The 24,219-nt window shown below is 40.2% G+C and overlaps 1 protein-coding gene across 1 annotated transcript in view; it reads left to right on the top strand.

The window, feature by feature from the left end:
• SCFD2 (sec1 family domain containing 2) overlaps positions 1–24,219 on the top strand; it is a 195,942-nt gene that overhangs the window by 9,674 nt on the left and 162,049 nt on the right. Inside the window, exon 3 of the mRNA XM_048510006.1 lies at positions 15,705–15,832. Within this exon, the coding sequence (XP_048365963.1) occupies positions 15,705–15,832 (128 nt within the window). The remainder of the gene's footprint in view (positions 1–15,704; positions 15,833–24,219) is intronic.

The raw sequence follows: 24,219 nt of genomic DNA, 5'->3' as shown, positions 1-24,219 counted from the left end.
TTGACCAAGTAGAGACATTTTTCTTAATACTTTAATGATAAAACATTGTACATACATGCATCCATGCTCTTTCTGATAAATGTATTGTGTGCTCCGTAATCCATCTTGAGTCCGAACAAAAAAAGTTGGTCTATGAATCGTATTTACTGCATCTCTCTTTTTAAAAACCATGCTAGTTTTTCAAGGAACTCAAGATTATATACAAATTCAGTATTCAGCAAGTTGTTTTTTTTTCATGTGTCCTAAATGTTTCTATAGTGACATGTTCTGCTGGCTGTGTATCTTTCTTATTTGTTATATCAAGACTTGAAATAAAATGTTGATGTACTAAAGTTTTATGTGGAAGGGGTATCATAATGTCTGTAATTGATACTTAATTCATTTTAGCCTCTGGTTAAATTGTTGTCTGTCAGTGGCGAATTATAAACCACAACTGGCTTGTTTTTCAATGCTGCCGTTTTAATAGTGTTATCAGTTACATTTCTTGGGTTAGCTAAAAAGAGCCAGGTTGGCCTTACATACTGACTATTGACGTTGGCCTGTGTGCTAAACATTGTTTTCCTTTGTAAGAATCTTACATCTGTGACTAAACATATCAAGTTATCTGTTCCCTCAGACTCTGAAGTAGGTCTTAAGAACTTTATCTGATATTCTAAAACGAAGGAACATTCTGTGATTGTGAGGCTGAACATTTTTGTTGTTGTTCTCTTTTGGTCGGTGTTGAATAAATAATCTTGTGTTTTAAGATGATTGCCTTCTACTGCAAGTTTGCAAGATGTTGAATCGCGGAAAATATTTTGTACAGGCTTAAGACTTTGGTTTGCTTTTGTTCATTTGGAATGTTGAAAACATCCTTTGAGTGCTGGTTGAGCACAGCAAACACACTCATAAAGCCATTATCCAATTAAACACACCCTGCTGTAATTTGTATTTGCAAAAACACTTCATTCAGTCATACAAAGGTACTAGGAAGAGCAACACTTGGCATATTTTCTTATCTGTTATCTGCAAATGCTTTTTTTTTTGCCATCAAGTCGCAGCTGACTTACGGTGTCCCTCCCATGAGATTTTCGAGACAAGAGGCATTCAGAGGTGGTTTGCCATTGCCTGCCTCTGGATCATAACCCTGGATTTCCTTGATGGTCTCCCTTCCAAATGCTAACCAGGGCCACCCCACATAGCTTCCAAGATCTGACCTGAGCTATCATGACCGATTGGCCATGCTGGCAGGGGCTGATGGGAATTGTAGTCCATGAACATCTGGAGAGCCGCGGGTTGCAGACCCCTGGTATAGACCATACTATAAAATAAACTATGTAAAATATAGAATATCCCGGGAAGGATGGACTTCCGGTTGAGTTGAGAAGCAGCTGTTGAAAGCTCCCTCACAGGCCAGATAAATGTTATCTTGTTTATGTTTTTAACCTTTTCATGTTTATGTTCTTAACTTTTAAATGAGAAGAGTCCTATTTGGCAGTACAAAGAAGTCCTTGAGATTCTAAGGTTTAACTATGGGTCGAAAAAATGCCCAAGGGAGATGGAAGAAGAACATTCTCCACCCCCTTGCCAAACAATTAAAAATAAGGGATTTTATACAAGTTAACACTGCTAATCAGTTCGAAGCTTTAATGGATAGAGATAATGGCTAGAAATATCCCATCTTTTTATAATTATGATTTGTTTTGCAAGTATTCCATTATGGCAGAAAGATAGCAGTAACCTTGCATTGAAGTATATACTGCTTTTGAAGATGTACATAACCTGGAATAGACTTTGGAAAAAATAATAAATACCTTTTGAACTGAGGATTAGTCAACTACTATAGCTGCCTGATTTCTGCATACAATTTTGTGCATTTAATTTTCACTTCCTTCCCAATTTTTTCTGGTTCTTTTGAGACCACCATTACCTTGATGTCTCTCTGGAAGCTGATTTTGAGTCTTTTTTTCCTAGTGCATAGTGTTTCTATTAGTTTTCTTTGTCTCAGCCCACTTTTCAGTGATTGGACTGTTGTCATAATTAAATTACCCATTCCCCCTCCCAACAGTGGTTTCAATTTTTTTAAGTCCCTAAAATAGTAATATAGCATTGTAGCAATGCAATGATGGTTTAGGCAAGTTCTCCAAATTGCCAGCTTTTATTTTATTTTTTTTAAGTAAGCCTCTATCCTATTTTTTTGCAAGCCATATGAAAAATGCATATTTGTGCAAAGGAAAGGGAGAGAGACCTCTTTTAAAAAAAACAAACTGGGAATTCGGAGAACCTGGTTAAACTATTATTTTTTGAAAAAAATGAATAGAGTGATCTCACGGCATCAATAATGACACCAGGGACGTAGGTATAGATTTTTTTATGGGGGAGTTGGGGGGCCACGCCCCCTTCCCAAGCCCCATCCCCAGCCTCAGTGCTTCTAAAAGCAGCTCTCCGAGGCCGGGGATGGCAGACTCCCCTGCCCTGCCCTCCCTCGCCCCCCTACCAACTGGGCTCCCAGCTGGCAGCCCCTTCTGCCCTCCCCTCTGGACAGAGGCGTAGCTAGGGAAAATGGAGTCCAGTGCAAAATCTGAGTTTTGTGCCGCCCCATGGGCGCCCACTGTGATGCTGGAATCCACCCCCAAACAGCATCACTTTTAGTGGTGCTTAAACTAGAGAGCCCAAATTCTCCTTTGAAATCCACCTTAAAGGGAGAATCTGGGGTCCCCAGTTAAAACAACATTGAAAGTGATGCTGTTTTGGGGTGGATTCTCTCCCATCCTGAAACAGCATCACTTTCAATTTTTAAACTGGGGATCTCATATTCTCCCTTTCAATCCATGCCAAAGGGGGTGGATTTAAAAGGAGAATCTTGGGAAATTTGGGGGGTGCCTGGTGTCAGGGGTGCAATTATTAAGCTAGCAGTACCAAACTTTCAGGGTATCTGTAGACAACTCTCCTAATGATACCACCCATGTTTGGTGAAGTTTGGTTCAAGGGGTCCAAAGTTATGGGCTCTCAAATATGTAGTCCCCATCTTCTATTAGCTCCCATTGGAAACAATGCGGGATGGGGCGCCCCCTTTGAAAGTCCATAACTTTGGACTCCTTGGACCAAACTTCACAAAACCTGGATGGTATCAGTAAGAGATGCTCCTGATGATACCTCCCAGGTTTGGTGAAGTTTGGTCAATGGGGTCCAAGGTTATGGACCCTCAAAGGTGTAGCCCCATCTCCTATTAGCTCCCATTGGAAACAATGGGGAATGGGGGCACCCCCTTTGGGAGTCCATAGCTTTGGACCCCATGGACCAAACTTCACGAAGCCTGGGTAGAATCATCAGGAGAGTCTCCCAAAACAATGGGGGATGGGGCACCCCCTTTGGGAGTCCATAACTTTGGACCCCATGGACCAAACTTCACGAAGCCTGGGTAGAATAATCAGGAGAGTCTCCCAAAAAAATCCCTGAAATTTTGGTGCTGCTAGCCTAAAAACTGTGTACCCTGCAGGCCAAAAACAAAAAAGCTAAAAAATACAAAAAAACGACAAATAGGGGGCGGAGCTTCGGACATGTAATGGGGGATTGAACACAAGAACCCCCTCTTACCTACATCCTTGAATGACACCAATGATGACACCTTTAAATATCCTCATTTAAGCCATGTGTGGAAAAACATAAACTCCACAGCTGCAAAAATGTCCCAGGGGATAAGACATGCAGCAAAACCAGGCCCAAATTGATACCAATGGTTATGGATTGACTCCCAAGAAAATCAGGAACAATTCCAGCATGCAGAAAAAGTCCTGCTCTTGTTCATATTTAATTGAATATAAATCCTGATTGTGCTTTCTCCCATGTAACTATGGGTAAGGCTTTCGTAGCCTGCTCCTCTGTTAACATCTATGTTAGGATAATTTAGAGTGCTATTTCTACTTGCCTGCTTTTTATTTCTGTGAATAAATATAATTGTATTGGATCGCATTGTAGCCATTTGATCTGAAAATACTGAACATTAATACAGTCTAAAGAACTGGGGATGGAGAGTGTGGAAGGGTGTCATTGTTAAGAGAGAAATGACCAGGAATGTTTGAGCACAAATAGGTTCAGCTCACATCATGTTTTCCAGTCGTAAACAGGAAGCAGTTCTTTTGATCAGTTTGACTGTTTGTGGACCCATTCATGACTGCTCAGCAGGTTGCCTTACTGTATTCTTTCCAAATCATGCAGTATAGCGTAATCAGCTTTTGTACATGCCAACTCTAATACAGCCTGTTTGAGTTATATTGCTTCTCCAGTCCTTGGTGCATGACTGCTCTGCTCAGCATGCAATTGTTTAAATAAAAAATATAAACACTCACAAATCAGTCATAAACAAATACCATATTTTAATAAAATCCTGCCTTTTGATATTAACCTAAAATTTTCTTAGTGATGGTAGGGGCTGCTGGTTGGTTTTAATTAACAGTTTCCTTTCTTTCTTTCTTTTTTAAAAAAATACTTTATTAAGTTTTCAACAATACATAAAATTCAAATGACAAATCCATGAACCTAAGGATCATGTCAGAAAGAGAAAAGATACAAATGTGAAAGATAAGTCTAAGAAAAAAGGAAAGAGAAGAGGAAAGAAAAAGAAATAAGAAATATAGTTGCATCAATTATTACATTGTCAATCTTATAAATACAATGAAGAAACTAAATCAATGGAACATTGAATTTGTCATACCATCACTTGTACAATCTATTAACCTAGTATCACTTATTAATACATAATTATATAATATAAATCAATCTGCTTCAAATTAGCTTCAAATATCCTCCATTATGTAGTTTTGAATGCTAGTCTTCCTGCAAAGGTAAGTTGTAACTGTGTCCCATTTAATTATTTTTCTATTTTTCTATTATTTATTCTATTTATTATTGCTCTGTTTTTTCTTTTAGTTTGTTAATAAGTCCATATTTCTGTACAGCAGGACCTTTCTTTGCACATGTGCAGTTTTTCAAAACTTCAACGCAAACATGTTCGTTAGGCATTTGCAGCTGTTGTGCAGGAACCAAACAGACCAAGTTATAAGATGGCCTTTGGTTTTGCTGTTCTTTTTCTTGCTTCATGTGAAGTGATACAGAGAGAGCTGGAGACAAGCAGTCCTAACACTGTTTGTTTTTTGTGCCTACTTATAAGGTAGCCATCAGTTCAGCTTTAAGAGCTAGGGGTGTGTATGTGTCTGAGAGAGAGAGAGACCAGTTACCCAATGATTTTATAGAGATAGCTGGAGCTGCCTCCATTTTACAACTTTTGCAACAGTTTTCTATCAGGGTCCTCAAGTGTGTATTTTCGGTGTATTTCCTGAGGATTGTTCTTAAGTTGGTTTTGCTTTGTTAGCAAGGAAAACACAATGGGTTTTTCCACACAATTCATTCAAAAAATTTTGAGGCAGGAAATAAAACGTTTTCTCCTTGGAGTTCTGCATTGTTTTTACCCCAAATTGTTTTCTTTCCAGCCTCAAAACGTTTTAAATGAATTCCCTTTCAAAATAATTCTTGAGACTGAAATGTTTTCAAAAAATTTTCACTTGCTGTGCGTATCTTTTTAAAACATTTAAAACATAAAGACTCTCTGCCATCCCCGAACTGATGAGCTCATTCTCTGTTCCCCCTCATCTGTTTATTAGGAAAAAAAATTGGGGAGGTGTTAATCTTTGATGTATTGAGTATACGAGGCACAGAATCCCAGCACAAGGCTGTGAAGCAATTCAGCATCGATTCATCAATGAATTCGAAAAACGGGGTGGGGGGACCAAATAATGGTGGTCACAAATTGTTTCTAGGGGTTGAGTGTGGACAAAAGTGGGATTGAAAATGTTTTACAAACATCTTACCAACGCTTTGGGAAATTTGTGCAGAAAGGGCCAATATCTCAAAAGGCGCAACCGTAGTCTGAGTCATGGGGTCCATAGGAGCTCAGCCCTACTGGTTCAGATACTAGTAGGCCTTTTATCAGAGGCATGATCATCCTTGTGGAATTTTCCCAGTTGGAGTTAGTTCAGGCCACTGATGTTGGCTGCAGTCCAGCCGTTAAGTCAGAGAAAGATTGGACTTGGGCATCTTGGACAGACATGCCTTCTAGTTGATTAGGTATGTCTACTAAGCTGCTCACATGCCCCCATCTCATTTTGTTTTCAGGCAAAAGAAGTTTAGTTCAAGTTTGACTGATTATACCATGGAGAAACCACTTAGGTTTGATTTGCAGTCAGGTGCGGGTTTTTTTTTTAAAATGTGTTTTCATTACACAGATAAGTCTAAATCAGGGGTAGGGAACCTGCGGCTCTCCAGATGTTCAGGAACTACAATTCCCATCAGCCCCTACCAGCATGGCCAACTGGCCATGCTGACAGAGGCTGATGGGAATTGTAGTTCCTGAACATCTGGAGAGCCGCAGGTTCCCTACCCCTGGTCTAAATTCTTCTAGGGAAAAGATGTGTATATTTATGGGGCACCAGTGTGATATAGTATTGTTTACAACAGGCTGTGTGGGGGAAAATATATTGTAATGAATAATACTTTAAGGGTGGTTTTTTTTTAAAAAAAGATCAGTTTTGCTCTAGGAATTGGCTACAGCCTACAACTGAATTAAACAATAGTTTTGGAAGGAATGGCTCTTCAAATTTCAAACCATTGTTGCCACTAGGATTTGGCATAATACCAGGAATGTTATAGCCTTGGGATATTCCCAGATGTTTTCAATTGAAAAGCCACTGTCTCTATATACCATGCCCCTGAAAACATCTGTCTAAACCACTTTATCCATTTGCACCAAAAGAAATGCATTCTCCTGAAGGGAAAGTTGAGGCGACTGGGTTTCTAGAAATCACACTGGTGTATCCTGTTTCTGCTTTCTAAACATCCAGCAACTGTTGAAGTTCCTCTTTAAAAACTTTTGTAGGTCTAACATTTAAAAAAACCCACTTTGGTCTAATATTGATCGCTGTCATCGAGTAGAGTTATGTGTATGAAGAAGTGATTAAAATTAACTACATGGGTTTTTTTAGCTATGGGGAAAAGGATATTATGCCTTATTATTGACATATGTTGGAGGACAGGAGATTATAACTGATTATTAATATACCTAAGCCCTTCTGAGCCAAGAACACTGCCTACTTGTAATCAATCTGGGATCAGCTTTATCTGTCAGGAAGACTGTCAGAAAATAATTCAAAGTCAGTTCGTGTTTGATGTAAGAGTCATCCTTTTTGATCAAGATAATTTAAGACTTATTATGAGCAATAGGATTGTGGGACTGGTCATGTCAATTACTGCTAGAGATACCAGAAATTGAAGCACAGCCACAAAACATTTTTACATACCGGTATCTGTTCTTTGAAGCTGACAGGCAGGGCGTCAGATTGATGATTTGATGGTGGTGATATGTGTTTAGAATTGCCAACTTCCAGATGGGGTCAGGAGATCTCATGGAATTACAACTCATTTTCAGATGACAGAGATCAATTCCCCTGAAAAAAATGGCTGACTTGGAGGGTGGCTTGTATAGTATTATACCCTGATGTCTTTCTTCTCCCAAATCCATGCTACCCAGGGTCCACCCGCAAGATCTCCAGGTATTTCTCAACCCATAGTTGCCAATCTTGTATGTGTCTTTTGCTTGAAAATTTCTTTTTAAAAATGATTTTGAATTAATTAATATGAAAAACTTGCTAAATGAGAGAAGTGCTAGTCTTTTCAGTGAGTTTATGCCAAAATCAATTTAGGCTCTCACTCAGTTCCCTTGATATCTTCCCTAGATGTAAAAGAAATATTTCAAATTACTAGAAGCCATCTTAAATTGCTATTGTTAGTCTTGCATAGGATTCAGTAAATCCTTCAGTTTTATCAGTGCCAGGATCAGATTTATAGGTTGGACAGGCACATGCCTGGGATATTTCCATATCTGAATATATCTGTATATCCTTTTCTCCTATAATTGTGTACTGTGGGATGAATTACATGACTCTGTTCTGCGAACAGTGGCACCTTCCTTTGGCGTAAGGGATTCTTCCGCAGATATCAGAGGAAGCACCTTTGCAACAGGGGAAGATGCCACCAGTAGTGAAACAGATCTGTATTTATGATATGTAAAGTAAGGTGATAGGCCATGTTCCTGATCTCATTTTTGCCTTCTAGTATAGAACAAAGATAGAAAATGTAGAAGATTATCAATAAAGTTTCAAATGCACAAATACATTAATAAAATTATATAAGCAATATATAATCAGTCATATGTAGTCATTGTTTCTATTGTATCTGTTTTGAATATTTTAGTGCTGTGGTACATTACAGAGATAAAAAAGGATTTAGTAGGCTATTAAAATAATTTCTTACTTAACTGTATGAGGATAAATATAAATTCTGTGTCTAGTATTAGAGATCTGTTTTGGGGGTCAGATAGAACTGTAAATATTTTAGTAGGGGATTTGTCATTTGTTCTGGGAGGTTTTGGTTTGTAGTCTTGTAACGTATCAATAGAGGATGTTTTATTCGTTTGTTTAGTTGGTTGTGTTCACTGGATGTTTTGTAACTCTAAGTAAAAAGTCCTGTGCTTTAGTAACTGTAGATAGATTCACCCTGCTGTAATTCCAGATAAGGGAAATCCCTTCTGGAAATAGCCATCTGTAAGAGTTGTTTTGTTCTTGTCGGATTGTCTTCTTTTTGATAATCCTCGAAGAGAATTATTGGTGACCCCTTTACAGTTTAGAGATTCTGTCCATAAAGAATCTGTAATCCAATACTTGCTGAAAGATAGTCCTGAACTACTGCTATTTCTATGCTTAATAAAGGTCTCTGAATCTGAATCTGTAACCACTGCTATTGTCTCCAGATTTCTAGTAGAAATTTTTAAGCTGAATCTAAACTTATTTAATAATTTTATATATTGTGTTTATTTTCATATTTATCCTGTATGCTGTGTAGTATGTTTTACTGATGTCCTAATGAAGTATCATTTCTTTATTAATATGCCAATAAAGGTTGAAATATGAGATATGAACAAAAAAAATAAAAAACAATTCAAAGACTACCACCAAGAAGGCTAGCACGCAACACACACTGTGAAATCAGCACTATGCAAATCATGCTTAATCAAATACTAGATCAAGACCTCAGATACCTCTTGGAGGTCTGTATGAGCTAAGAAACATGCTTCTTGGTCTAGTGAAGTCATTTGCAAAGCTGATGTAAGTGGCTGTTTTGGAACACGTAATTGCTTTTTGTTAATGTTAGAAGCATGTGTTAAATGGGAGAGGTTTTTCAGATACATGATTTATAATTGGGGGTATTAAATGGCAGTTCTTGCCTCACAGCCTCATCAGCCAAATTACGCCAAAAAGAGGCTAATTGGAGCCCCTGATCTTGATGTAAGAGTTTCCTTTATTAAATGCAGAAAGTGGGTGAGAGGTAGTCTGTCCAAACTGCCCAGGGAGAAGATTTTGGCATTTAAATCAAACAATAACCTCTAACTTTTGAGAGTGTGCCAAGATACACAGCCAAAGTTGAGTCTAGAGCAGATTATACTATCAAACTGGTCTGAGTAGCTGGAATTAAACTGGGAAACAAGCTTAAATTGCTCAAGAAAAATATTTAAGGACTTTAATGTCTGGCTTTTAAAATATGCAGTTGCATGTTTTACTTTGAAAAATTATGGGACTTTAAATACCATTAATTCAAGAGAGGATAATACTATGGGACTGAGAAGTGGGGAGCTGTTCGTTGTATCAGTTTTGATTTATTAACTTCAGCGATACCAGTAACATTAGATAATTTCCATCTTGTTATCTTTGTGTAAGAGTTCTGTTATATCTAAGTTTTCTGCCCAAATGAGAAATCTTCTTCCCTCTAGAAATCCAGCATGCATAAATCTCTGAAAAAGATCTGTGAAAGTTTCTTGCTGTCAGATGATTTTGCTGCTCTGCCTTCCAGATCATATGTATGTTAGTAATTTGTTGCATGTCTACAATCTCAAAGAGAAAACAACCTCTGTAATAGGTTCTCAGGAATGCTGCCTGCAGTGGTTGTTAGTGTTTACAGAAGATCGGACAAATGACCATTTAGACGCCTACTGTACAGTTATAAGCCTAGAACACATTTATTTATTTATTATTTCGTTATATATACCGCCCTATCTCAAAAGGGCTCAGGGCAGTGTACAACACAAGCTTCACCACAAAAAACAACCAGACCCAACCCCCAAAACAAGTGGAGCAAATAACTAGCACAAATAAGTAATTTACAAATAAATAGTACACAAGCTCCATTTGCTATAAACTATAGAAACTAAAAATCCATTAAAACAACAGTTAATACAATAAAACGGTGTCCAGCAAAAGTCATAATTTAAAACCCTCCCAGAGCGGGAAAAACGGTGGGTCCCTTTGATGTTAAGGGACCCCTAGTATAATAAAAACAGGAGGGGGCCCTGCACTCAGCAGCTGGTCTCTCCAAAGGCCTGGTGGAACAACTCAGTCTTACAGGCCCTGAGGAATTCACCAAGGTCCCGCAGGGCCCAGACAGCTGGAGGAAGAGTGTTCCACCAGGCCGGGGCCAGAGCCGTAAAGGCCCTGGCCCGCATGGAGGCCAGCCGCATCATTGAGGGACCGGGGAGACCTTGAGACTACTAACTCTTTTCAAAGCATCGTTTTAGAGAGGATTAAAATACAGTTAAACCTCATAGCATGCTTATCAGGCTGTTCGAAAGAGAAACCATAGAGCAGTGATAGTGAACCTTTTCGAGACCAAGTGCCCAAATTGCAACCCAAAACCCACTTATTTGTTGCAAAGTGCCGGCAATTTAACCTGAATACTGAGGTTTTAGTTTAGAAAAAACGGTTGGCTCCGAGGCGTGTGTTACTCAGGAGTAAGCTTTGTGGTAGTTGGTGGCTTTGCTTTGAAGCAGCCGTGCAACTGAGAGATGGTAACTGGCCCAAGCCCACTAACAGTGCAGCCCTAAGGAGAGAAATTCTGGTCTAAGCTCATTGAAAAGTGGGCTTGGGTTGGAGTAACTCTCCTTAGTACTGTACTATAAGTGAGTTAGTACTGAACTGTGCTATAAGTACTGTACTATAAGTGAATTAGTACTGAACTTAGTACTGAACTATAGTACTGTACTATAAGTGAATTTAACAACAGAATACAAATGTGAACCAGGTTTCCCAGATGTTTTGAAGACATCCTGCTTTTACTGCATTGTTGTCTATCTTTGTAGTCCACTTTTTAAAATGGTTTATGATATATTTTCTTCACTAAAACAGAGCTTCTGGCTATCTCTAGAGCAGTGTTTCCTAGCTTCCCGAAAACTTCCTTCATGTACATCAGAACGCCTCTTTGTCATCTGCAAAAACAAATGCACCTCTGCTCTCAACCTGAGTTTGATCCCAATGGAAGTTGGTTTCAGGTAACCAGCTCAAGGTTGACTCAGCCTTCCATCCTTTCAGGGTTGGTAAAATGAGTACCCAGTTTGCTGGAGTCAAATGTAGATGATTGGAGAAGACAAACCATTACATAAACAAAATCTGCCTAGTATGTTGTACATGACATTAACCCCTGGATCAGTAATTGCCTTTACCTTTTTACTTCTGTTGCTAGATTAGATCTGTACATCTCACTTGGTGCATGGTATTTCTCTCTATTTCCTTTTTAAACCTTTGTGGTACCTAATATTTCACAAACAGATTTTGAAAACCATTGGTCCTACATCTTTAATCCCTGATTAATTTACTTAGAAACTGACAACCTGTTTTTAATTTTTATCACATATGTATCCTGCAGTCTTAACTGAGGGCAACAGATATGGGGTTTACTTCTTAGAATCCACACAACAACATTGTGAGGTATGTTGCATTGAGCGTTGACAGCCTTCAGGTGAGACCTGGATATCTCCTGGAATTTCAACCGCTCTCCTGAAGCCAAAGATCAGTTCCTCTGGAGAAAATGGCTGAATTGGAGGGTAGACTCTATGGCATTATACTTTCCCTTCCCCAGACTCTGCCCTCTGCAGGCTCCCCTGCCACACCCCAAGAAAGATCTCCTGGATTTTCTCAACATGGAGTTGGCAATTCTAGTTACATCTGAGAGATGGTAACTGGCCCAAGCCCACTAACAGCACCACCCCAAGGAAAGAAATTCTGGCCTAAGCTCATTGAAATCAGTGGGTTTGGATTGGAGTAACTCTCCTTAGTACTGTACTATAAGTGAGTTAGTACTGAACTTAGTACTGAACTATAGTACTGTACTATAAGTGAATTTACCAACAGAATACAAAGGTGAACCAGGTTTCCCCAGATGTTTTGAAGACATCCTGCTTTTACTGCATTGTTGTCTATCTTTGTAGTCCACTTTTTAAAATGGTTTATGATATATTATGCCTTGAGCAGTTTGTTGTTTACATTGTTTTCTCATTCTGCAATCCTATTCCACTGTTCATTTAATGTCATATGCTGTCTGATTGCATTGTTTTTATATTCTGTAGCCTGCCTTGAATCTCAGTGCGAAAGACAGACTATAAGAAACGTAAATAACTCTAACTCTGTATATTAGCACACCGCTGTTTTACTGTAATGTCATTAGCGCAACCTCTGTTTTGCTTTAGAAAGTGCAAACATGAGAAAGGAAAATATATACTGGGGAACAAAAGCAAAGCTGACGCCCCTCCCCCCCCCCAAACATGCTAGTTTACTGTTCCAGGAATAAAGTAGCAACCTGCAGTTGTGATCCAGACTGATGCTTTGTGGTGTTCTGTAGTTTTCACCGTTTACCTGCTCCTTGGCAATTCATTATAATGTTAAGTTTGCAATGGCTTGAAACTAATAGGATTCACTTGCAGAACAGGCCTTGTGGAGTGGGACTTCTGAAGATTCTCAGGAATAGAAACATAGGGTTGGAGGGGACCTCAAGGGTCATCAAGTCCAACCTCCTGTACAATGCAGGAAATTCATAACTACTTCCCCAGTGACCCCTGCTCTATGCCCAGAAGTAGGCTAAAAATATCCAGGATCTCTGGCCAATCTGACCTTGAGGGAAATTCCTTCCTGACCCCAAAGGGATGATCTGACCCTAGGGATATAAGAAAGGACTATGAGAGCACTGTGTCATCCTTTCATGCCCTCCCTCTCATGATCTGCCAAAGTTCACAGAATCAGCATTGCCATCTAGCCTCTGCTTAAAAAACCTGGAGGTTTTTCTTTGGAGGGTCACCACCTCTTGAGGAACCGCTCAAGTAGTCCACTGAGGAACCGCTCTTTCTGATGTTTAACCAAAAACAACAACAACAACCCCTCTTATGATTTACTTTCAACCCACTGATGCTGATCAGACCTTCTGGGGCAACAGAAAATCACATTCTATATGACAGCCATTCAAATACTTGACAATGGCTACCGTATCACCTCTCTCTCTGTCACCTCTCCAGGCTAAACATATGCAGCTCCTTCAACCTTTCCTCATAGGACATAGTCTCCAAACCCCTCAGCATCTTTGTTGCCCTCTTCTAGACACATTCTAGCTTGTCAGCATCCTTCATAGGGGCAAAGTTGGGGAAGGGTGTGTTACCTGATGCGGAGAGAAGTCTCTACATTTTAGTGTGGGGAAATTAGCTGGAGCAGACTATTGGCTTGCAAAAGGCCGAGCAACATGGGGTCTTGAATGCCTATTTATACGAGAGTCAGCTTTTGTATAGAAATATGCAGGAGAGTGGATAAAAGTTCAATAATGTTTATTAAGGGATAAAAATGGGGGTTCACAAGCACACAAAACAGCAGAACACACACACAGTCCTAAGACATAGACCTAGAATAGATAAGGAATATGGGGGGGCAATAGAAGTTATGGTCACCTGATCCTGGAGCAGAATGGTCCAATGAACAGAGCTGAGCAACCCATGCTTAGCTCTGTGGAACGGCATCACAGACAGAGGATACTGAACACTGTTTATTGGGAAAGCAGGCTTCTTGTAGGGAAAAACGGACCCCTCAGGGTTACACAGAGGTATCGTAAATCTCCCTAGACAAAGGGATTTCCTGCCCTTCCATCAACCTTAGTGGTGGGTCATCAGTCTAATGCACAGGTGTCAAACTTGTGGCCCTCCAGATGTTCATGAACTACAATTCCCATCAGCCCTTGCCAGTATAGCCAATGCTCATGTTGGGAGAGACTGATGGGAATTGTAGTTCATGAACAACTGGAGGGCCGTGAGTTCGACACCCCTGGTCTAATGGGTTTAGACATCAGCCTGATGTGCCTTGGGAAGTTAGCTGAAGAGATTACCACTGTGAAACAATGATAATGTAAACTAAGGTGGTCATTAAATGTGTTACTCGGAGGAAGAAACATTAGATAGAATATTTCATAGCAGGTAAGCACATTAATGCATCCTTTGTCTTCTCCAGTGCGTATGATCCAGGGCTGGAGATGGGAACTCTCTCCACACAAGATCTTTTGTGTAGACTTAATCACGGCAGGAAGGGTGTGAGAGGACATTATGCAAGTTGCTTTCGAGGGAGACAAGTCCAGACCAAGTTATTTTTCCTTGTAGGCTGCCCAAAACAAACTTCTCCATTTTGGCACTGCTGCTGGGCATCCCAAGGTGGGCTGAGGTGGTAGAGATGCCACTGTCTGTCTTAAAACAGTGGCCCTTGGTCCACCATAGGTCAGTCTGGCAACAGGGAGAATGAGCTAAAATTGCTGCCCCTTCTTCTGAAGATGGAAATGCCTGTCTTTGGAATGGTGTGGCCAATACACGCCAATGTTTGCTATATCCAAATATCTAGTTGTTGTATAATACCAAGTAATAAGCAACAGCTAGGGACCGGATTACACCAGTCCTACACCAACTGCACTGGCTGCCAATCGAGTACCGGGTCATGTTTAAAGTTTTGGTATTGACCTTCAAAGCCATTCGCGGCCTTGGCCCTGCTTACCTGAGGGACCGTCTCTCCCTATATTGCCCTTCTAGGCTCATCGGAGGCGGACCTACTGGTGATCCCTGCCCCCAAGGTGATCCGGCTGGCCTCTACAAGGGCCAGGGCTTTTACGGCTCTGGCCCCTACCTGGTGGAACAGGCTTCCAGGTGAGATCAGGGCCCTGCAGGACCTACAAAGTTTCCACAGGGCCTGCAAAACTGACCTGTTCTGCCAGGCGTTTGGCCAGCCGGGATGATGTCAACTTCGCCGTAAGAACATCTGGCCTCCCGTGGGTACAAAAAGGGAGAGAGAGGGGTTGAAGCCATCTGTAGTTTTAGTATTTTAAGTATTTTATGTAAATCATGTATTGTGATGTTTTAAAGTGTTTTATTGTTGTTGGAAACCGCCCTGAGCCTTTGGGGAGGGCGGTATACACATATAAATAAATAGATCGATAGATCGATAGATCAGGGGATGCCAAACTAATTTGTTATGAGGGCTGGATATAACATGAATGTGACTTGGTTGGGCCAGACCCGTGTGGGTGTGGGTGTGGGTGTGGGTGTGGTTGGTTGGTTGGCTTGGCTGGCAAGCCCCCAGCAGCTCCCCAGCTCAGACTGGCAGTGGGTGAATGTGGGTGTTTACCTCATCTTGAGAGGGTTTATCAGGCCCGTGAGCCAGCTGAGCCCCCCCCCCCCTCGTCCACAGCATAGGAATTACTAAGGAAAATTGTCTGGATTTTAACAGATGTTTAGTGTAAAACCTGAGTGCCTTTTCGCCTCCTTTTCCTTACAGTGATCCAGCTGCTAAAGCTCTGTGGGAGTCCTTAATGAACCTCAAGCACAAAGAAGCTGTGATGGAAGTTAGGAGACACCTAGTGGAGGCTGCGAGCAGAGAAAATTTGCCGATCAAGATGAGCATGGGTAAGCGCTCAAGAATGCGTGTGCGCAAAATGCGACTAGCCAGTTCTGAAATTGAATTATGTCTGTAACCTCTCTTCATCTGTGTCCAAGCATTTAATAAATTTAGATTGTTCTCAGACGGTCAAGCACTAATCTCTCTAAAGACATTTAGTTTTTAATGACTGTGAGGTTATATGCCATTAAAGGTTAAAATGAAAATGAAATGAAATGACTGTGAGGTTGTTAACATCTGGGGATGAGTCACGTTTGCTGTGCTGGAGAGCTCAGTGATTTTACAGTTTTTTAAAAATAATTCAAAAGTTGTACTGTTATACTTCCACCTACAGGCTTGTAATATCCTTACAAATCGGCGGTAGCATCTCTTATTTTTGGTGCTTTAAAGTATGTTTGTGTTGTCTGGCATTCAAGGATTCTTCAGCCCAAACACAGACATTCTCGAAATCCACTTAGTACATCTTGCCCAGCACAGGCAATTCTCAACTTATTCCATGTTGTTTTCTTAGCTTCCTGGCTTCTATGCCACAGCTGTTGGTATAAAGTAGATAATTTGTGTAGAATCACTTCAGACACCATTCTGCTGAACAAGAATAGGACGGACAAATGACTCAGGATTCCTGTTCCTCTGTAATATTGTGCCCCAACTTACAGCTTCTCCCTTTCTTGCGAAATTCAGGAACTCTCAACACCTTCCAAGGGGTCTAAGATGTAGAGCCTGTGAGTCAGGACCCTTTGGGGGTCGAATGATCCTTTCACAGAGGTCGCCTAAGACTCTCTGCATCAGTGTTCTCCATCTGTAAAATGGATAAATGTTAGGGTTGGGGGTCGCCACAACATGAGGAACTGTATTACAGGGTCACGGCATTTGGAAGGTTGAGAACCACTGATGTAGAGGCTCCTTTTTAGGTGTGGAATTGTTAAGGACAGTGGAGAGGCTCAGTGGTAGAATATCTGCTTTGCACGCAGGACATCCCAGGTTTAGTGTCTGGCATCTCCAGTTTAAAGAATCAGGTAATTCATTATGAGAAAGGCCTCCAGCAGGCAGAGGAGATGATACTGCCAGTTAGAGGAAATGAGTCTGACCTTGTCAGACCAATAGCTTAAAGTGTTGTAAGGTAGGTTCATATGTTCAGTCACAAAAGCATGGTAATATCTGAAATCCATCTAAAAGCAGCATGTGTTCCACTTCATATTACAGTGCCTTAGCTTTTCCCTAGTGACTAAACAAACCTAAATAATTAAATGTGACCCACAGCCCTTGTATAATCCATTGCTTAGAACGAAACTTATGTTCGTTGAAGAGTGGCATATAGGGTTATTTCAGATACACTGCAGATAAAGACCTTATAGTGGTATAAATATAAATATTTAGTCTCCTGTTCCCTACCAGAATAGAGAGGCATGGTGATTCCCATGACAAAGAAATTATCAGCTTCATTTCCTGCTCTAGGATGTACTTGCTATTGTGGTATATTTATGGAACTGGGCTTAAGGACCTGGATTTTGAGGGCTTTGTGGCTTGGGCCAAGAACCTCTTAGCCCAAGTTTGGGTCAGCAGTCTTGTGAACAAACTGGGACTGTATGTGCTTAGGCCTTGAAACCTTATTTAGCCATAGAAACACTAAGAATCAGGAGAAAGCATGAAACTTCTTGATTGGCTGGGGCGAGAATAAATGCTTGACGGTAGAGCAGTACATTCTGTCTCTTGCACTTCAAGCCCTTGTTTTCTCTTTCTCTACGGACTTTTCTGCATTCTCATTTTTTTTTCTTGTGAATTCCTGTTGGGGGGAGGGGTGTGTGTCCCTGTTTCACATGTATTTGCTCCCTCTAGTGGACAATTCTATATTACGTAGCTTTATGTCCGGCATATCTCCCTACAGATTAAAACTGCGAGTTTTTATGCCAGACATAAAGTGATATAATACCACAAGAGGGAGAAAAACACATGTGGAACAGGCAAAAAGAAAAAAAAACATTGAAGCAATGGGAACAGGAACATACAAGCAAGGAAAATTGGAATGCAGAAAAGTATCAGGTTTTCCAATTTAATGTGGATTTAGATTTATATGTAGCTGTCTGGCTCTGAAACAACCTTGCTTTGCATCTGTGACCACACACATATAAAGGATAATTTATGGGTCAGAGGGCTGCTTCACCCACCTGCTGATTCAAAGCATAACTACTATTTTAGTAGTGTTTTGTCTCTTCCATTCCCTGCACTAACCTGGAACTTTGTTGCAAATAACTGTTATACTGTACACACCTCCTGTTGTTGACTTCTTGACCCAGCAGAACATCAGAGCATTGCTTCTAATCACTTAAGGCAGATGGAAATGAAGTAGAAAATGTTGCCTATCAGCTGCTTCCTCTGTTTAGAACAAAAATATGCTAGCAGTTTCCTCGGCTCCAGATGCCTTTAGTTATGTTGTAGGACACCTGCTCTCAATATGATGGTGATAGTGGAACACACTGTTTGGCTATCTTATTTTCATGTGTTCTTGGGACTTTGAGTGGACCAGAATAGAGCAGATGGGCTGTCCACAGCGATGGACAGAAATTAGTATATTTCGTCAGGGCTTAGAGTATGTCACTGGATACCAGTTTGTTTCTGGGAGAAATTGTTATTGTTTCTTTTGACGTTTAATGTCCCAGGTCAGTGGACTGAGTAGACCAAAGCTGAGTGGTGAGTATGTGGAACAACCAAGCAGCTGAGTGGCTAAGAGGGGAGGTCATGGTGATGATCCATATCAACCCATTGTTCTGTTTGGGAGTGGGTAATGCTGGCCTTTTATCCTCTGGAAATGCTCTATAACTTTTCCCCCAGCAATTTTTTTGCTGGAAACTATTTCCTGTTCATCGAGCATTTTGGAATGATGAAGAACAGGAGATATCCAAATGCGGTTTTAGAATTCGTTGTAGTAGTAGTTGTAGTATGCAGAGATCTTAAACTTTCTTCAGTTTTCAAATTCAAATAGTGAACATTAAAATAAAGTCTGGACATATGCAGTTTTAGTTCAAACACAGCTTGGCATTCTGGCTCCCAAGTTATATCATTTTCCAGCAGCAATCACTTGCAGTAGATTTAATTAATAGTCTCATTCAGACCTTCGGGCACTAAGGTGAATGTCTCATTTGTAGCCTGGTGTAAGTGCCTGACAACTTTTTGGTTTTGCCATCCCAGACAGGCAAAAGTAACACATTTAAAAGTACCTTCCAGGCCACTGTACATGGCTGGTGGCCTAAGAGGACATGAGCATATATCTTCTTCTATCTATCATTTTATAGACTTGGTGTTTCTAAATAATAGCAGAGCAGGAGGGAGAAAAGGTTACTCAGTTTTCTTCTCACCCAAATCAACTGCCTCTTTCTTCATTAGTAATCATAATGAAATCTTAATGTCAGATCTTTCTGGTAAGGGTTCCATTTGTATTGTACATTAATGGGTACCCGGTTTGAGATTTTAAAAAAGGGCAGAATCGTCTTCCTTGACAGTTGTCAAATTTAAAATTTTAAAATGTGCTAACATATTCTAGGTATCTTGTGGGCGTCTTATATAAAACAGCGTGTTTATGTTGCATTTTGGAGCAACAAAAATAGAATCTGTGGTAGGGCTATGTATATTGAAACATGTTCCTGTGGGGTTCCATGGTCATGTAAACCATCTACCAGGGAGAGTACAAAAACTTCTTTTCTAAGAAATTTCTGGCTATGGCTTTCTCCCATGTAAGTGAATAGCTATCACTCATTACTATGAGGAAAAACAAAGTTTGAATTTCTGTCACAGTGCTGCCTGCATCTCACTGAGAGGGGTGCCGTACATGGTGTGAAAAGACAGCATTGCCCCCCTCCGGTGTGTTCTGCCCAGTGCAGATCCCCCCAATCTCCTGCCCGTCATAATGACTGACATTTTGCTGTTTATTTAATAAACTCACCTCCTCCTCCTCAGAGTCCTTTCAGATTGTACTGAAAGGTTACTCAAATTACAAGTTTACTGGATTAAGAGATAAACCGAGTTTCATGTAGTATTTCGGATTTGTCAAGTTTGTGGCTGCAAATTCAAAGTGTGACACTTAGTGTGTATTTTAGTTTAGTTTAGTAGAATGCTGGTTCAGGACCTTTTGTTTAAAATTAGCACCAAAAAGTAGTTCTTTTTATCCCATATCCCCTCAGACTCTGTTTTTCAATGATCTATAACTGAGAAGTTGTTATTGCAACAATCCAAAGGGAAATCAGATTTTCTGAAACTGAAGCCCTCTTATTTTCTCACCGGGCTTCACCAGTTTAAAGTATTTTAACACACTTGAGAATATTAGGTTCAGAAAGGTAAGTCTGAGAGCTATTCAGGGTATGGCTGCCCCAACAAAGAAGGGTTGTTCCTGCTGCAGAAGCCCGGCTTGTTCTTTCCCAACCCTCACTTCCTTCACAGCCCCCTGATGCATATCTTAGTGGATCTTCTGAAAGTGATGGTTCGTGATGCTTTTGTTTAAAGCTTTGCTATTAGCATATTATTTGGCAGCAAATGACACTTTGCTACAAATGTCCTTCTGTGATTTCAGAAACGGGCTGCCTTCCTTGGCAGTTTTAACAGAGGACAGTAAATCTAGACTGAGCCTGAATCCCCTTTATTATGTCCCTTTATTGGCATGTTGAATGATGAAAGCTGAAACACCAGGAGGATAACAGAAACAAAGTGCTCTCTTCTGTTACTCCAACCCTCAGTTAATGGAAGAAAGTGTTCTCAGTTCTGTCCTAGTAAACGATGCAGAATAAGACCTAAAAACTGAAGCATCTGCTCATTAAAGAGGATAAAGCAGACCTAGCCTACAGTAGCAATCTACTGATAAAAGCAGTCCTTGTTAACAGTGCCGGATTTACCTATAGCCTTGGCTGACTGAAGCCTAGGGGCTCAAAATCTAAGGGGCCTCCGGCCAAGGTGTATAATATTTTTTGCCACTGTCGTAGCCCTTTCTTGCACATTTATGCAATTTTTTTTCCAATCACTACAGTATTTAACAATAACATCCAATGTCCTTTAGAGGAGGAATTGTTAATTGCAAAATTTTAAGCACTCCACACCATCCTTGGCTTTACTCAGTTTTGTTTAAAACACTCTTCCATCTTTCTGTTGTAATGAAGGTGGGGGGATTGGGAGGGGCATCACAAGAAGAATAGCCCTAGGGCCTTTCTTCATCCTAATCTGGCATGGTTTATTAGATATTGGGTAACGCTACTGTAAAGCCCTTGAGTAATTCATAATTATTCACCAAAATAATCAATCCATGACTAAGCATCTTCTAGCCTATGGAAGATTTTATTTTCTATACATAAAATAAATCCAAAAAATGTAAACCTCAACATGAATGTTGCTTGTTGCTTGGTACAATATCATATATGAATTCCATGTTTCTTAAGTAGTTTTGCATCTTTATTTGTAGCCCTTAATTGCAATTCACTTATTATTTTAGCAAAGTTCATTTTATTATCATTTTCTTCCTTTGTTTATGTTGCTTTTGCCCATGTGTCAAAGCACAAAATAGTTAATATTTTAGCTATGACGCTACTGGGTGCCCTATTATTAGATATATTACTTTCCTGCTGTAGAAGCATGAAGGATGGGGTCTGATATCATTATTACAACATCATTTTCTAGATGGGGAAGGTCTGGGACCCTCATTCCTGTGGAACTGCCTCTCCCGCTATGGTCCCTGAAGGGTGCTTCTTGTAGTTCTTAAAATCTACTGGATGTCCCTAGCCTGAGAGCAATCTAATTGTCTTTGACCAGGGCCTTTTCATCTGTGCCCCTGCCTAGTAGAATTATCCCTTTCTGGAAACCAAGGCCCCCAGGATCTGGCCCAGTTCCATAGGCCTTCAAGATAGACATGTTGAGGAATTTTTGGCTAGTCTATTACATCCACCAGTCACCAGACAGAGAACTCCTCATCTATATTCTCCCTTCCCTACTTACTTTGTGGAGGGTCCATTAGTCTCAGGTGTCAGCTCTGCTAGGAGCTTAGGGTACCATCTTTATTATTTGTATCATTTTATGAAGTTTCATCAATTTTAACTGTTTCTGTTTTTTAAATGAATATTTTACGCTTTGGTACCCACTTCAGTGGAGGGTGGGTGTTGGGAAGGATATAAATCTAAAATATCAATAAATAGTGTGGAACCTCTGTATTTAGAGGCAATATAGTATCGTGTATCAGATGCTGGGGAAGGGAGCTATTGGGATGACGTTCTCCTTCATATTACTGTTTGAGAGTTCCCAGAGACACCTGACTGGAGAGAAAAGATAATGCTGCAGACATTAGCCTCTTAGGGAGACATTTTAGCTGGAAAATGGAGTAGAAATATAGTAGCAAAATAAAATAGGTCATAAATATAAATAGTAAAATAAAAAATATCTTACCACCTCATAGGAAAAGAACAATAAAATTTAATAAAGCTTGAGATGGGGTAACCACATTAGTCTTTAGCAGCAATTAAAACAAGTCTAATAGCTCCTTAAAGGCCAAGGAGGAGTGACTGAGTATGCTCAGGGAAGAGTTGGGGCTATTTAAACCTTTAAATGTAAGTTCCTGGGGAAAGACCGAGGAGGAGAGGAGGGCTCGGCTCTTGATTTGGGGTGTGTGTGTGTGAGAAAGAGCACAAGAAAGAGCTAGAGTTACCCAAGGAACAGAGAAGGAACAAAGTAGAGCAACCCCTTCCTTCATGGGATTTGGAGAGACCCATATGTGTTGTTCGGGAAAATGGCTGAGGGCCAGCGTAGGGAGTGTAGAGGGGAGAACCTCACAACACTTATTCCAGAATTGATAAATGTAAGGTACCACTGGACTCAATTTTTTATTCAGAAAGTTGAATATGTAAACAAACAATGTGTAGAGCAAGAAAGTTTGATTTCATGTAGGATATTGTAAATCCCTTACCTAATTCACAAGATCCATATCAAAACAATTACATATGACCAGATCATTAGCAGCATGAGTCTTTCAAAAGTTTCTATGTATAGTTTTCTTTTTCTAGGTAATTGTTTTCTTCCTCACTTTTGACAATTCCTTCTCAGTCTACAACAGCTCTGTCCACTCAGCTGTTTCAAAATGAGACCTTTATTGTGAGTGATTGGTGTTTAAACTCTCCTGGGCAATATTCATGGAGTCATAAAGAAAAGAAATAATACTGATTTGTAAGCAGTAACTAGTTAATTTCCCAAGTGTGTCACTTTCTCCAGAGATTTAAAGGACTTCTTGAGTTCCTTGGACTCCTGAACTACAAATGTTTCTTTCACATGTCCTAATTGAGCAAAACAGACAGTAAAACATTAGATCTTCTGCCCAAAATATGTGAGAAAATGAATAGTTTTTGCTGTAGGTATTGTTTCCATATGATGTCTAGAGACATTTGTTGATCTTTTTGTGTGTAAAAAGCCCTTCCTGTTTCCTCCCCCAGAACTAGTTTGGGAGGGTGTGTGTGGAATAGAAATATTTAGTAAGGAGGAATCTGGGTTAGTTTGTGTTAATCCAAAATTGATATGAAAGAAAGCGGTTGAGGAGTATATTTGATTAAGCATTGATGTATTAAACTTATAAGAGTTCAGCTGTGAATGACAGGTAGAGTAAAATGGGGTCAGTTAGTTCCTGTGGACTATTCTGTTGGGCCGTAGTGAATAATGAAGTGGCAAAATTGTCCGTGACAACTGAAGTAAATAGTGACAGAGAAGTGAGTCTGAGAAACTCCAGACAGAAAAACTAACTAGCCAATACTGTTATGGATGAAGTTGAGGTAAAATTTATTATGTGATATGCCAGATGGGATGAAATGCATTGCCTTTGCTTACAAACTAAATTAGTAACCACTTAACAAAGAGACAATCTATCCATTGTGCTCAATGGATGAACTTAATTCTACTCCAGTCACTATTATTCATAAAACTTTATATTTCAACATCTTTCTTAGAAACACGGCCATTCTTTAATGGCTTCTGTGTTGTTCCTGTGAGCCAATCATGAAATCTTGCACAGCTCTGCTCTGCACATGAAGCATTCTTCATTCTCCCCCACCTCCCGTAAACATTTTATTCCATGTTTACTTACCCCATTAACAGTCTGAATGGTCTAGTTTGGCCCAAGCTTTTCAGGGTTTGGTAGCCAAACAGGGTCGGCCGACTTGAATGAGAGACCACCAAGGAAGACTGAGGTTTCTACGTGGAGGAAGTCAATTGTAAACCACCTCTGTTCATCTCTTGCCTTGAGCACCTCATGGTTGGGGTCGCCATGAATCTGTGGCAATTTGACAGCACCTTCTGGGTACACCATGAGGAGAGGAAACATGCCTTCTTTCTTAGTTCTCTGTCTTTACTGCCCATTCACCCATGCAACCAGCTGCATGACCTT

This window comes from Sphaerodactylus townsendi, linkage group LG10 (assembly GCF_021028975.2).
Source record: "Sphaerodactylus townsendi isolate TG3544 linkage group LG10, MPM_Stown_v2.3, whole genome shotgun sequence".
NCBI lineage: Eukaryota > Metazoa > Chordata > Lepidosauria > Squamata > Sphaerodactylidae > Sphaerodactylus > Sphaerodactylus townsendi.
Note: the sequence above shows the minus strand (reverse complement) of the source record. Positions and strands in the feature narration are given on the sequence as shown.